This window comes from Clarias gariepinus, chromosome 1, assembly GCF_024256425.1.
Source record: "Clarias gariepinus isolate MV-2021 ecotype Netherlands chromosome 1, CGAR_prim_01v2, whole genome shotgun sequence".
In the NCBI taxonomy this organism is placed as follows: domain Eukaryota; kingdom Metazoa; phylum Chordata; class Actinopteri; order Siluriformes; family Clariidae; genus Clarias; species Clarias gariepinus.
In genome coordinates this window covers 1678485-1691287 of record NC_071100.1, presented here as the reverse complement: position 1 = coordinate 1691287, position 12803 = coordinate 1678485, and the positions used below count along the sequence as shown (strand labels likewise).

The following is a 12803-nucleotide window of genomic DNA, read 5'->3' as shown; positions in this document are numbered from 1 at the left end:
TGCTGAGCTGAAATCTATGTACAGCATTCGAACACATGTGTCCTTCTTGTCCAAGTGTGTAAGGGCAAGATGGAGTGTAGTGTTAGGACAGTACGCAAATTGCAGTGGGTCCAGTGAGGAGGGCAGCAGGGTCTTAATGTGTCGCATGACGAGCCGCTCAAAGCACTTCATGATGGTGGGTGTGAGCGCAATGGGACGGTAGTCATTGAGACAGGACACAGTAGACTTCTTGGGCACGGGGACGATGGTGGTGGCATTGAAGCACGTGGGAACGACGGCGCTGCTCAGAGAGATGTTGAAGATGTCGGTGAGAGCATCTGCCAGCTGTTCAGCACATTCTCTGAGCACTCTGCCTGGGATGTTGTCTGGTCCAGCAGCTTTACGTGGGTTGACTCTGCGTAGAGTTTTCCTCACCTCAGCTGTAGTGAGACACAGCACCTGGTCGTTCGGAGGGGGGGTGGTCTTTCTCGCCGCCACGTCGTTCTGCCTGTCAAACCGAGCGTAGAAGTTGTCCAGCGCATCTGGGAGGGAGCCGTCACTGTCACAGGCAGGTGATGTTGTCCTGTAGTTTGTGATGGCTTGTAAGCCCTGCCACATGCGCCGTGTGTCGCCGCTGTTTCTGAAGTGATTGTGAATTCTCTGGGCGTGTGGGCGCTTTGCCTCTCTGTTCTGAGGGCCACTTTGTCTCCCGCTTTAAAGGCAGAGTCTCTGGTCCTCAGAAGTGCACACACTTCCGCAGTAATCCACGGTTTCTGGTTGGGTCGTGAGATGATGCTCTTGGAGACAGTGACGTCATCGGTGCACTTGTTAATGTAGCTGGTCACTGATGACGTGTACTCCTCCAAGTCAGTGAAGTCGCCGTAGGTTGCAGCCTCTCTAAACATGTTCCAGTCAGTGCTCTCGAAACAGTCTTGAAGAGCAGAGATAGCTGTATGTGGTGGTCTGTATGCTGGAATTAGTATAACAGAGATGTGGTCTGAGTAGCCAAGGTGGGGGCGGGGCTCTGCCCGATATGTGCCGGGGATGTTTGTGTAAACAAGATCCAACGTGCTTTCCTGTCTCGTTGCAAAGTCCACATACTGATGGAATCTAGGAAGCACTGACTTGAGATTTGCATGGTTGAAATCTCCAGCAACAATAAACAGTCCGTGTAGACAGATAAGACCAAAGTGGAGTTGTTTGAGGAAAACCAAACAGAATTTTAGCAGAAATGGTTCATATCCACTGTCAAGCACGACGGTGAAGGGGGTTGATGATTCGAGCTTCTTTTTACAGCCTGGGCACCTTGAAGTCAGTAAGTTGTATGAGTATAATATAGTATTTTAGAGGCAAATGTAAGACCATCTGTGCAACAGCTAAAGCTTGGATGAAATTCAATCATGCAACAGGACAATTTTCCGAGGCATACCAATAAATTTACATCAGAATGGCTGAAAAGTAAAAGAATGAAGGTTTTGTAATGGCTTAATCAAAGCCCAGACCTCATCCCAACTGGAATGATGCAGCAGGACCTTAAGAGAGCTGTACATAACCGCAGTCCAAACCTCTGAACTAAAGCAATGTTGTGAAAAAGAATGGACCAAAATGATGCGAGAGACTGATATAGTCATACAGGAAACCAGTAATTCAACTTAGTGCTGCTAAAGATGGATCTACAGGCTATTGAATCATGGTGGTGCTTAGCGTTGCCTGCATATGTTGTTTTCTTGGGTTTATATTTCGTAAATAAATCATGAAAAAAAGAAATGTCAATAGGTTATATGTTGTTGTTTGTCTGAGGTTGTATTTGCCAAATACGGAGGCTCTGCAAAATTCAGGTGATTATTATTATTTTATTACATGCAAAAATTATTAATAGAACAAAAAAAAATATTATTATGCAAAATATTTTGCTATTATTACACCTCCTGTGTTTTTCCTCCTTTCAGTGTTGTAATATTCTGTATTTTAAGACTAGAAGTGGAACATTTGATCTCCGCCAAGATGTGAGTGTTGTTTAGATGGGTGGTTCTGTGATTGGACTGTTCCACTAACACACAGCCAGAAAATCACAAGTCCTCACTTTCTGCTGTTAACAGAATTATAGATATGTTTAGAGTAAAACATGAGTCAAGAACTGCTCGAGCCCTGGGCCTCCTGAAACACATCACACATGATCTTCTGAGATCTGGAGAGAAGAACATCGTACCTGGAAGAAGAAGACACTCTGTACCTGGGCCAGATCGTGCTCTTAAATCAGTTGAAGGAAAGTCAGAAAAGTGTTAATTATGTATTTAATAACTAAACCTCACTGACTCAAAAAGTTTATCACCTTCTGGTGCTGAGGATTTATTACAGAGCTATAGGGGTGTGTTTACTTTCTGCATCTCTCAGGTTAGACTTCATTATGGATGTTTTAAAGTTAAGAAGTCTAGAGTGTGGGATAATAATAACAACATGTAATACATTTATTATACAGTACAATACGGTTATGAAACACGCGCAGAGACGTGCTGCACGCGCCGTGACAGAACCCCAGGGAACTGCACGTACACTCTGAGCTGCCTTCAAGTGCGCGTCCAATTCCTGTACTTTTACAAATAAGTGAGGTGTTTTATTCATTTCTGTCGTTATTGAGATCATTATTGAGAAATTGTTAGACATGAACACATTTTCTGAATAATCACCAGCACCATCACACTTGTAAACTATAATAACCTCTAGACCATGCTGTAGTAACCAAAAGGAGGGTGAAACCTATGATTATGTAATCGGTTACAGATGCCAGCTGAGTTCATTGGTTATAAATCGCTGAGTCATGCTAGCTTAAACATGCTAACTGCTAATCTACCTTAGGGTTAGCATTTAAAGGTTACAATGTTAAATGTCACAGAATTGAATTAAATCACATAAAATTATATAACTTTACCTAATTCCTTATAATTCATACACATTATGAATACATTTTAAATGAAATAATATGCTTAATTATTTTTAAACTATATTTTTGAAGTGTCTTTAATATATTTATATTTAAAACTTATTTATTTATTTATTTATTTATTAGCACTACAGGATAATTCACCAACAGTGGCGGCCGGCCCATAGGGGGCGCTGGGGCACCGCCCTCCCTGATAAGAGGGGCTAAAAATGTAAAATATATTTTTTACAAATTAAGTTTTTAAATTCGGTTTACCCACCAGTATGTGCCTACATGCGATAAGAATAACATATACAACATTTCCCACCTAGTGACATTCATTCACCAGTGAATTTCCACAGACAGACTTGTATCGTTTCTGTCATGGGGCGCTGAGAAAAAGCGCCCCTGAGTGCAGCCAAATAGCCAGTCATGTAGCTGTTGCTAGGGTAAATTAATAAATATGCGGCCAATCAGGTTCTCAGAATTTTATGGTCTTGGGGCGCTGGAAATTCTGCCCCAAGCCGCAGAAAATACCGCGAGATTTAATTTTTTTTTCTTTTGAGGCGCGGTCAATCAGAGAGAGGCGCGGTCAATCAGAGAGAGGCGCGGTCAATCAGAGTAATGATGGCGAACTTAACGAGCGAAGAGCAGTTTCCACCAAATTCGGTGAGATCCTTATTAATATACCCGTTTTAGACTGTTGTGTTAAATTGCATTTTTTAAAACTGTTTTTCTTTGTGTGAACCACTTTAAGATGCAACTTTGCTTGAAAGGTGATCCAGCTGATCATACCCTTTGATGTTGATTATTGTATTTGATACTCTCTTAAGAATGCATGGCGTATTATACAAGGGAAATTTGTTCATTTACTTTATCTGTGAAACTGGTGATTTTGAGGAGGAGATTAAATCATTACTGTTAATTGTAATCATCGTCTGACTGTTGATTTTAATTCTTATATTGGACTAAGCAAAGAAATATTTTGTCACATCAGCCCCACCAGGAAAAATTTTCACCAGCCGCCACTGTTCACCAAACAGATCTAATAAAATTTAACTTTTACATTAAACAATGTATTATTATTATTAGTATTATTATTAGTAGTATTATTATTATTATTGCCACCAATATGAGGACTGGATTAAGACAACATTTAATTAACTTAGATTTATATTGTGCCTTTTGATCACCATATAAAATTATAGACTGCATATAAATATTTTACAAGCTATATATCATGAGCACAAGCTTGCTCCACATTTCTGTAGTGGTCGGTTTGACAGTACAGGCAGATCTATACGCTTAAACTAGGGCCTTGCGATTCATAAATGTATTTCACTTCTTCATTTTTTATGTAGTGTAATAAAAGGTTAAATTCAGCATAAGATATTTAGGACTGACAATTCACATTTTAAAAGCAATTATGACTAATAAAACTAAGAAAATAAAGATTTTAAACTACCTGTTATTAACAAATAAATGTATTTATATAAAATAATTATCATTCACCTTGTGTTAATGAGAGCTATAAGGTTTTAGATGGGATTTACAGATTTAAAACTGGGATGAAGGTTTGGATAGATAGATAGATAGATATTTTATTCACCTCAAAGGAAATTATATATGATATCAATAAGTGCATGAGTATTATATATGCATATATTAATTCAATAAGATATGATTTCTAGTTCAGGGAGCAAAAATCATATTCAGAACATGAGATCTCATTAACACCAGAAATGGATTGTTTGTTTTGCTTGTTTTTATACAAGACCTATAAACAAACAAAGAAAGAAACATTTATGTGAGGTAAGCAATAAAATGCAAACAAGTGTGTGTGTTTATGTGTGTGTGTGTGTGTGTGTGTGTACAGTACATAATCTGGGTAAAATAAAGTGTGTTCAGGGGTAATTATAACAAAATAAACATATTTCTTTATATACAGTCATTATATAAAACATTAATATGGATCTTTCCAGAAATAATTCATATTGTGTATTTAATAAAACATCAATGTAACCATGAATTCATGATAAGCAATTATCTAAAACAAGATGACAAGATAACTTTGGCGCTGAGTTCGCTGTAAACCCTTTAGCACTCAGAATCGCACCGCACTTGAACGTACCCGTGTAACAGACACTTTGCTCAAGGACGCGCTGTGTGCGTCATTCCTAAGCCTGTGCGTCATTGCGTCACTTCCTGTCGTGCGGTCACTGTGAAGCGGTTGTCACGCAGCGCAGGAGAAGCCGGTACACGGAGCAGCAGTTCGTGGAGGAGAAGCAGCACACAACCAAAGGTCAGGCTCACTCTTATTAAATCTTATTAAATCATTTTATTTACACTGAGGTTTAATCTGAGAGAGATTTTACACAACATAAAGTAAAGTCTGTTTTTAGAATTAAAATGTAAGCAGAAATAATATAGCGGTTTCAGCGGTTAGCTGTCAAGATAAAAGTCTGACTCGGTTAAAACACTGATAAACTGCAGTGTCATGGACTTTTATTTTGAATTTTATACTGTTCCATTTAAATTTAAATGATTTTAAAATGTAATGGAATCACCAGGTGACGTGTTCGAGCCCTTAGACCTGTGACCTTCATTAGAGATAATGAGTTACTTACACACACACACACACACACACACACCGATTCTTAATTATAATGATTTATTACACACACACACCACCTGGTCTCTGATGAAGTGATTAATAAATAGTAAATCAGGTCAGTCTCTGTGTGTGTGTGTGTGTGTGTAAGAGAGAGAGTGTCACCTTGATACCAGTACTACCAGATAGTACAGGAAGCAGCACCTGTGACACTGTGTGTGTGTGTGTGTGTGTGTGTGTGTGTGTGTGTGTGAGGTCAGTCTGACCCTGAGTAACCTGTAACTCCTCACCTGTCCCCAGGTCCAGAGACATGTCCACTGTATCGTATGATGAGGACGTGGAGTCCAAGTTCATCAGGAAGGTCAAGGAGAACCCGTTTGTCCCTGCCGGTGAGACACACACTAGATGTGATTTAGTTAATGACACCATGAAGCATGACACTGCACATTCTTCCGTTCTTTTCTTCCGTTCTTGTTTAACACAATGCCAGCTTCTACAGCTATGTTCAACGCAAGAGTCAGTATTTGTTATTTAATATTATAACTAGATAATATGTTTAAGATTCATTTCTTCTAAGAACTTTAAAATTGGATTTACTTTCTTAAAGCCTTTTTTAAAAGTGTCAACAGAATAAAACAATTGAAAGAATTGCAGTCTAATAAATTATGTTAGATGGACAAAGGTGTTTTTGGATGAGGATGAGCACTGAGGTGACTTTTCTCTAGATAGTAACAATTGGTGTGTAGCTTCTGAGTGTCCTATTCTGCGTCTTGTATAAATTACTTGATCCCAATTATTTCTAAAAGTAAATGTATGTTTTGTTCTAACATCTGGATTTATTTCATGTAGTTTGTTATTTAAACATCGATCGCGTTCTGATTGCCAGAATCTCCATAACATCATCATCTGTCAAGTTCCACCTCTTGACAGATGATGTTATGGAGACTGTGGTAATGATGATGATGATGATGGTAATCATAATGATGATGGTGATGGTCATGATGCTGGAGATGATGATGTAGATCATGGTTATGATGATATAGATGATGTAGATCATGATGGTGGTGAAGATGGAGATGATAGAGATGGTGGTGGTGGAGATGATGGCAGTGTGCAGGCAGCAGTAAAGTTTTCAGACTCATGACATACCTTACCTGTAGGGGGCAGTTGTGTATTAGTCTCAGGTATTGCGTGCCTACTGAAGCCGGTAATGTGTTGATCTCTCCTAGACACCTGTTGACTGCAAGTGACAGAGCTCGTAAACATGTCAAGCTTAAACTGTAAACACTGATATGTATTTATTCCTCAATTTCTTCATTAGTATCAATAATGATTCTTCTTTGACTTTGCTTTCTATATACAGTATATTTTTACAGTTTTCGTTCCTTGAACCTGCTCAAAGCCCTGATTTTAATAGTATTTTACATATAATGAATAGTGCATTTGTTTAATGGATTACAAAGGCCATATTTTGCATGAGTTTTTTTTTTTTTTTTGGCTTTTTTTTCTTGGCACCTTTCATTCATGATGTAAAGTTATTAATTTGCTGGTGGCGAATTGGGGGTTTTAATTCGTTTTAAGACGAATTAACAAGACAGAGCTGACGTCTCTGCCTAAAATTTATTTCCCCAGCAAAACATCAAATAAATAATTAATACAAATGTCTTTATTTAATCCAATGAACACAAACATACGATTAAATGGTCATCTTAAAGCTTTATTTTTTTGGGGGGTTATAAATGCAGTTTTTAGCTACATTCCAGTATATTTACCCTGATTTTTAACCATAACTAGAAGAACTTTAAACAACCTATTTATGAATTTATTACATGTCTTTTCGGTAAGTATCTCAAACTAGAATTTATTAAAGGCAGCAATTAATTCTGACTTTATTAATTAAGGATGTCTTGAAACATAATGCAATAACTAGTTTTATTGACTAGAATATTTTCAAAAATCATGAGTTGTGTTTAGAGAGATTGAAAAACAATACAACACATGTTATAATAAGGGAAATCTTCTTCAATTGATCTCTTAGTTGTTCACACCTACACTCTGATTCCTCACACAAAACGCCGTGGGCTTACATGAACATTTTACATTTGCTAAAAGTCATATTCACAACCACATTTCAGTCATTTACAGATATTGTGCATTATTCTGTTGTTGTTTTTTTGTTGATCTGAGTAATTTATGAGTGAAATGAAGCTGCTCACATGGCACTCACTTTCACTTTACAAAAGGCAGCAAGTAGCAAGTATATGTTTGTGTTTTGTTGCATTTCCGGGGGATTAGTCATAACATACTCAGATCGCAAATAATTATTTAATGCTAGACACAAGCTTGAGGTGTTTCATGTGGATTCATGTGAGAATGAATTTTCTACTATCAGAAAATAAAATTTAAACCGAGCCACATTTGTAGATGATGTTGATGATGGAGATGATGATATTGATGGTGCAGATGATGATGGAGATCATAGTGGTGGTGATGATTATTATGAAGTTAAAAATGAGGGTGATATCTTCTTCACAGGCATGGCCGGGTTCTTCGCCATCGTGGCCCACCGGCTGTATAAGATGAAGTCCAGGGGCAGTATGAAGATGTCGGTGCACCTGATCCACATGCGTGTGGCGGCGCAGGGCTTCGTGGTGGGAGCCATGACCTTAGGTACGCCTCCACACCAGGACACACACACACACGCACACACACTACAGCTGGCTAGATGGCTGTGACATCATCCTAGTCTCTCCAGTCGACAGGTCTGATCAGCACGTATGTTTGTGTATCTGTGTATTGATTGTATGTATTAACCTGTGGTGTGCTTGCAGGTGTGGTCTACTCCATGTACAAGGACTACATTCTGAAGCCTGCTGAAGCTCAGAGAGCACTGGAGCAGAAGGCCCAGGAAAGCCCCTGAGAGACACTGAGAGCCCCTGAGCCTCACCCTCAGTCTAGTCTTAGTTTACTCTGGTTTCCTTTCTGCACTCAAGGTCTTCTGTAGAGACGACCTCACCTTTTTCTTAAACACGTTCCTTTACTTAGTTACAAATGTATAAACTTATACAATCTACAAGGGTTATAATTTATATTTATATAATAAACAGATTTCTAAGACCACACAGCAGTGTGCAGGCGGGAACACACTCGCCCTCATCAACCTGACGCTAGCTTCATGCTAAACTTCATCAGCAGCGGTGTTGTGACCTCACAACTCCACACAAGCTCCAGGATATGCAAATACATGCCAATGATAAAAACATACACTCTTAAATATATGGATTCCTTTCAGGGTTCTTTGGTTAAAGGAACCTTTATGATCTGCTCTGTCTAACACCTTTAATGGTTTTTTAGCTAATGCTTCTCAAACTGAGGGTTGTGGATTGTCCCAACTCATCTTGTGAGGTCACAAAATACAGGCGGATATGCAGATATATGCGGATTACAATAATCACAGTGACCTGTCAGGTACAGAACATGCCTTATGTTTCTTTTTTTATTATTTGGAGAAATAAAAAAAGTTTTTTAAAGCATATCTTGAAATTTTTAAGGGTTCTTCTTAAAGTGGTTCCACTTGGAACCGTCTCAGTTACAGGCTCTACACAGAGTCTTTAATCAAAATTCACCTTAATATGGACAAAAAAAACTGGTAAACTGGTAAACCAACCACACATGCTACACTAGTACAAGGTTAACATGTACGGGTTACTGTTATGTAAAGGTTACTGGATATAAATGTAGGGTCTAATTTGCATACTTATGCATATTTAATGAGGATGACGTTGTAGAGATTAAATATTTTGCACACAGGCTAAAGTAAATGTGTGTTAGTTTTATGATTATTTTTGCTTGTTATGTTTGTTTATCCTGTTGGTTTATTAGAAATTGTATTTTAATAAAGATATGAGAAAATAAAACACAACCTGTGTAAGTCCTTGACAGTGAACAGGTAGGAACAGATACGAGGTGTATTTCTGCGGTGAGACTTTGATGAGGTTTGTGGCGAGACCAGGACATTGTAAACATACTTCCTGGTGGTGATAGGCGTGACTGTGGTTTAATCATACTATTACTATATATATAGTGTAGATTTATTCATATTCAAATTTGAGTAGACACTAAATAAATGTGTAGGATTTGTAAGGAACTAATATCATGACTGTCACCAGGTTAAGTGATCAGATTGTCTAGACAATTTGTCTAAACTAAGTCATCTTATTGTCAAACACAAGAGGGAGACATTTATCAGCTTTACATGTTTATAGTAGTTCTGTGCATAAACCATGCATGCAAAAAGTATTTCTAGCAATTCTATTCTATATAATACAAAATAAAAATAAATTTGAAAAGTGTAAGAGAAAAAAAAGAATAAATTATAATGATTGATCTTTATAAAGTGTTTTTGATGAGCAAGCCAAGGGTGATGGTAGTAAGGAAACACTTCCTGAAATGTGCTATTAGGTCCAAAGTGTTTTCTTCATGTTGTGATTCAGAATAGAATGTGCAGGGGGTCCAATGCATTTGTGTGATTTAAATTAAAAGTTATTATATGGATATGGAGTTTTACTCACTTTTTTCAACACACTGCTATTATTTTGAACATAATTGTATGTTCTATAGCCTAACTTATTCCTATTTTATTCCACTATTTATTTCTTGTTAATTGTTTTTATATTTTTAAGGTCACGGGCAGTCAGTTAAGCATTTCATTACATTCCATACTGTGTATGACTGTGTATGTGACAAATAAAATTTGAATTTATTTAGTACAGTGGCTCACCTAACAAAACCTATGATGTCTGCAGAGAGTATTCCATCACAGTTCAGTAAAGACTTCATGGACTTCTTCAATGAAAGGATCGATAGTATCAGGAAGAAAATAATGGAAGTTCAACCTCTAACAGCATCTCATGATCCAGTCCAATCTAAAGCTTCACATAAAGATTTTCAGTGCTTTACATGCATAGGACAGAAAAAGCTGTACAAATTATCACCATGGTTAAATCAACAACATGCTTGTTAGAACCAACCCCAACCAGATTTTTAAAAGGATCGATGCATACGGCTGGAAAGCCGCTTCTAAACATTATTAATTCTTTATGATATCTAGGTCCTGTCCCTAAATCTTTCAAGCTGGCAGTTATTAAGCCTTTTCTTAAAAAATCTTATTTAGACCTAAATAAATTAATTACAGACCGATTTTCAAACCTTTCGTTTCTATAAAAAAATATTAGAAAAGGTAGTATCAGCTCAAATATGCACCTTCTTACAGGAAGACAGTATCCTTGAAGAATTTCAGTTAGATTTCAGGCCCCATCATAGTACAGAAACTGTACTAGTTAAAACTGACTTGTTTTTAGCTTCAGACCAAGGCTGCATCTCAATACTAGTCTTACTTGATCTTAGTGCTTCATTCGACACAATAGATCATAATATTCTCATAGATCGCTTAAAAAATCACATAGGTATTCAGGGACAGGCATTACAAAGTTTTAGATCATACCTGTCTGATCGATACCATTTTGTAGATCTAAATGGGGAATGTCTGGCCAGTGTAATATGGGTTCCACAAGGGTCAGTTTTAGGACCACTGTTGCCATCACCATTGGCTTGCTCATCAGGGACAATCTAATTATTTAGACACATTTTTCTCACACATACGCACTTCCATAATATTTTTTTAACATTTTTAATTTTTGTGAAGCTGCTTTGAGACAATAACCATTGTTAAAAGTGCTATAGAAAAAAAAAGTATTGAAAATTTAAATTGAATTGAAAAAGATGACTGACCCATAGTAGTTCTACATCTTCGAACTCTACAATTTCCACTTACTGCACCTCTCTTCCTTACTCCATGTATTTTTGTATCAGCTGAAACATAACATTAAAAGCCCATTTATACACTTAAATATAATTTTTATGGATGAAAAATTATCAATACCTAGCAAATTATACGTTTTAGGAATCTAACAGTGGTGCCATCTCATTAGTTTCTGATCCATTACTTTTAAAGTTTGTTTGTATAATGACATCGCAGGATTGAATACTAAATGGGCTAGGGGTAGCTCAGTGGTTAAGCCATTAGACTATGGTTCAGAAGATCCCAAGTTCAAACCCCACAACCATCAAGTTGCCACTGTTGGGCCCTTGAGCGCGGCCCTTAACCCTCAACTGCTCAGATTTGCAATAAGATAAAAATGTAAGTTGCTCTGGATAAGAGCGTCTGCCAAATGTAAATGGGAGTCCTGACCCCAGACAATTACACAGTAGGACATATGTGATAGCTGTTGACAGCTGTTTCTCTGAGGACTTGGCTGCAGTTGCTTGATAGTTCAATACAATTTTATTTGTATAGCGCTTTTAGCAATTTTTATTGCCGCAAAGCAGCTTTACATAGTCAAAAGAATTATTTAAGTTTGTATGAAATGTGAATTTGTATGAATCAAAATGGTGAGTTTGTCCCTGGTGAGCAAGCCGAGGGCGACAGTGGCAAGGAAAAACTCCCTGAGATGGTAATAGGAAGAAACCTTGAGAGGAACCAGACTCAACAGGGAACCCATCCTCATCTGGGTGAAACAGAAAGCAGTAAATGATCTGCATTTATACAGTGAGTAGGGGGGAGGCAGTTCAGCTATAATAGCTGATGTTAATTGATGTTAATATGGAGTCCAGGTAGTTATTGAAGACTCGGGTAGACTTGTAAGAAGTTCCAGTCATGAACTATCGAACTGTCAAGTCCCCAGAGAAACAGTTGCCAACACCAGTTAAGGCCAGAACCATTTTCTAGGTAGAGAGAATCATCCCCAGACACCAGACGCATCCCAAAGAGACACACGGGGCATCCATGCGACGAGATCTTCATCCAGAAGCGGGGCACCAGGATGGGTCAGACAGGTCCGGAGGGCAGAGGGAGTCTGGATCACTGGCAGCTCAGGAACGACATGTGTAGCTCGACAGAGAGAGAGAAAGAGTGAAACGGGGAGACAGGAGGAGAGAGAAAAGAGAAAGAGGGGGGAAAGAGAAGAAGAGAAGAGATGGCAGTTAGGTATGGTCACAGTCACACAATGTATAATGTGAATGTATATTAACTGTACAGTGCAAGCAGAGACTCCGGCAGGACTAACTATGACATCATAACTAAAAGGGAGAGCCAGAAGGAAACACAAACATGAGGGGGAACTGAGATGTAAAGCAAACAATCACCTCACCTTCAGCAAACCTGAGTGATCAATGAGAGTGAGGAGGACAGCATCCAAACATACCAGTTCACCATAATACTCTACGTCCATGAGT

The 12803-nt window shown here is 38.1% G+C and overlaps 1 protein-coding gene across 1 annotated transcript; it reads left to right on the top strand.

Annotated features, from left to right (window-relative positions):
* Window positions 1-4948: 4948 nt before the first annotated feature.
* higd1a (HIG1 hypoxia inducible domain family, member 1A) lies at window positions 4949-9443 on the top strand. The gene is made up of 4 exons (XM_053504839.1): window positions 4949-5201; window positions 5811-5899; window positions 8046-8180; window positions 8342-9443. The coding sequence occupies exons 2-4, from the start codon at window positions 5821-5823 to the stop codon at window positions 8428-8430; spliced, it is 303 nt and encodes a 100-aa protein (XP_053360814.1). The 5' UTR covers window positions 4949-5201; window positions 5811-5820; the 3' UTR covers window positions 8431-9443.
* The last annotated feature ends 3360 nt before the right edge of the window (window positions 9444-12803 follow it).

Excerpts from the sequence above, each read along its gene's own strand:
- higd1a (XM_053504839.1), top strand. The coding sequence starts at position 5,821 with ATGTCCACTGTATCGTATGATGAGGACGTGGAGTCCAAGTTCATCAGG. Across the intron at positions 5,900-8,045 it reads GAACCCGTTTGTCCCTGCCG|GCATGGCCGGGTTCTTCGCC; the intron begins GTGAGACACACA and ends TCTTCTTCACAG. Across the intron at positions 8,181-8,341 it reads GGTGGGAGCCATGACCTTAG|GTGTGGTCTACTCCATGTAC; the intron begins GTACGCCTCCAC and ends GTGTGCTTGCAG.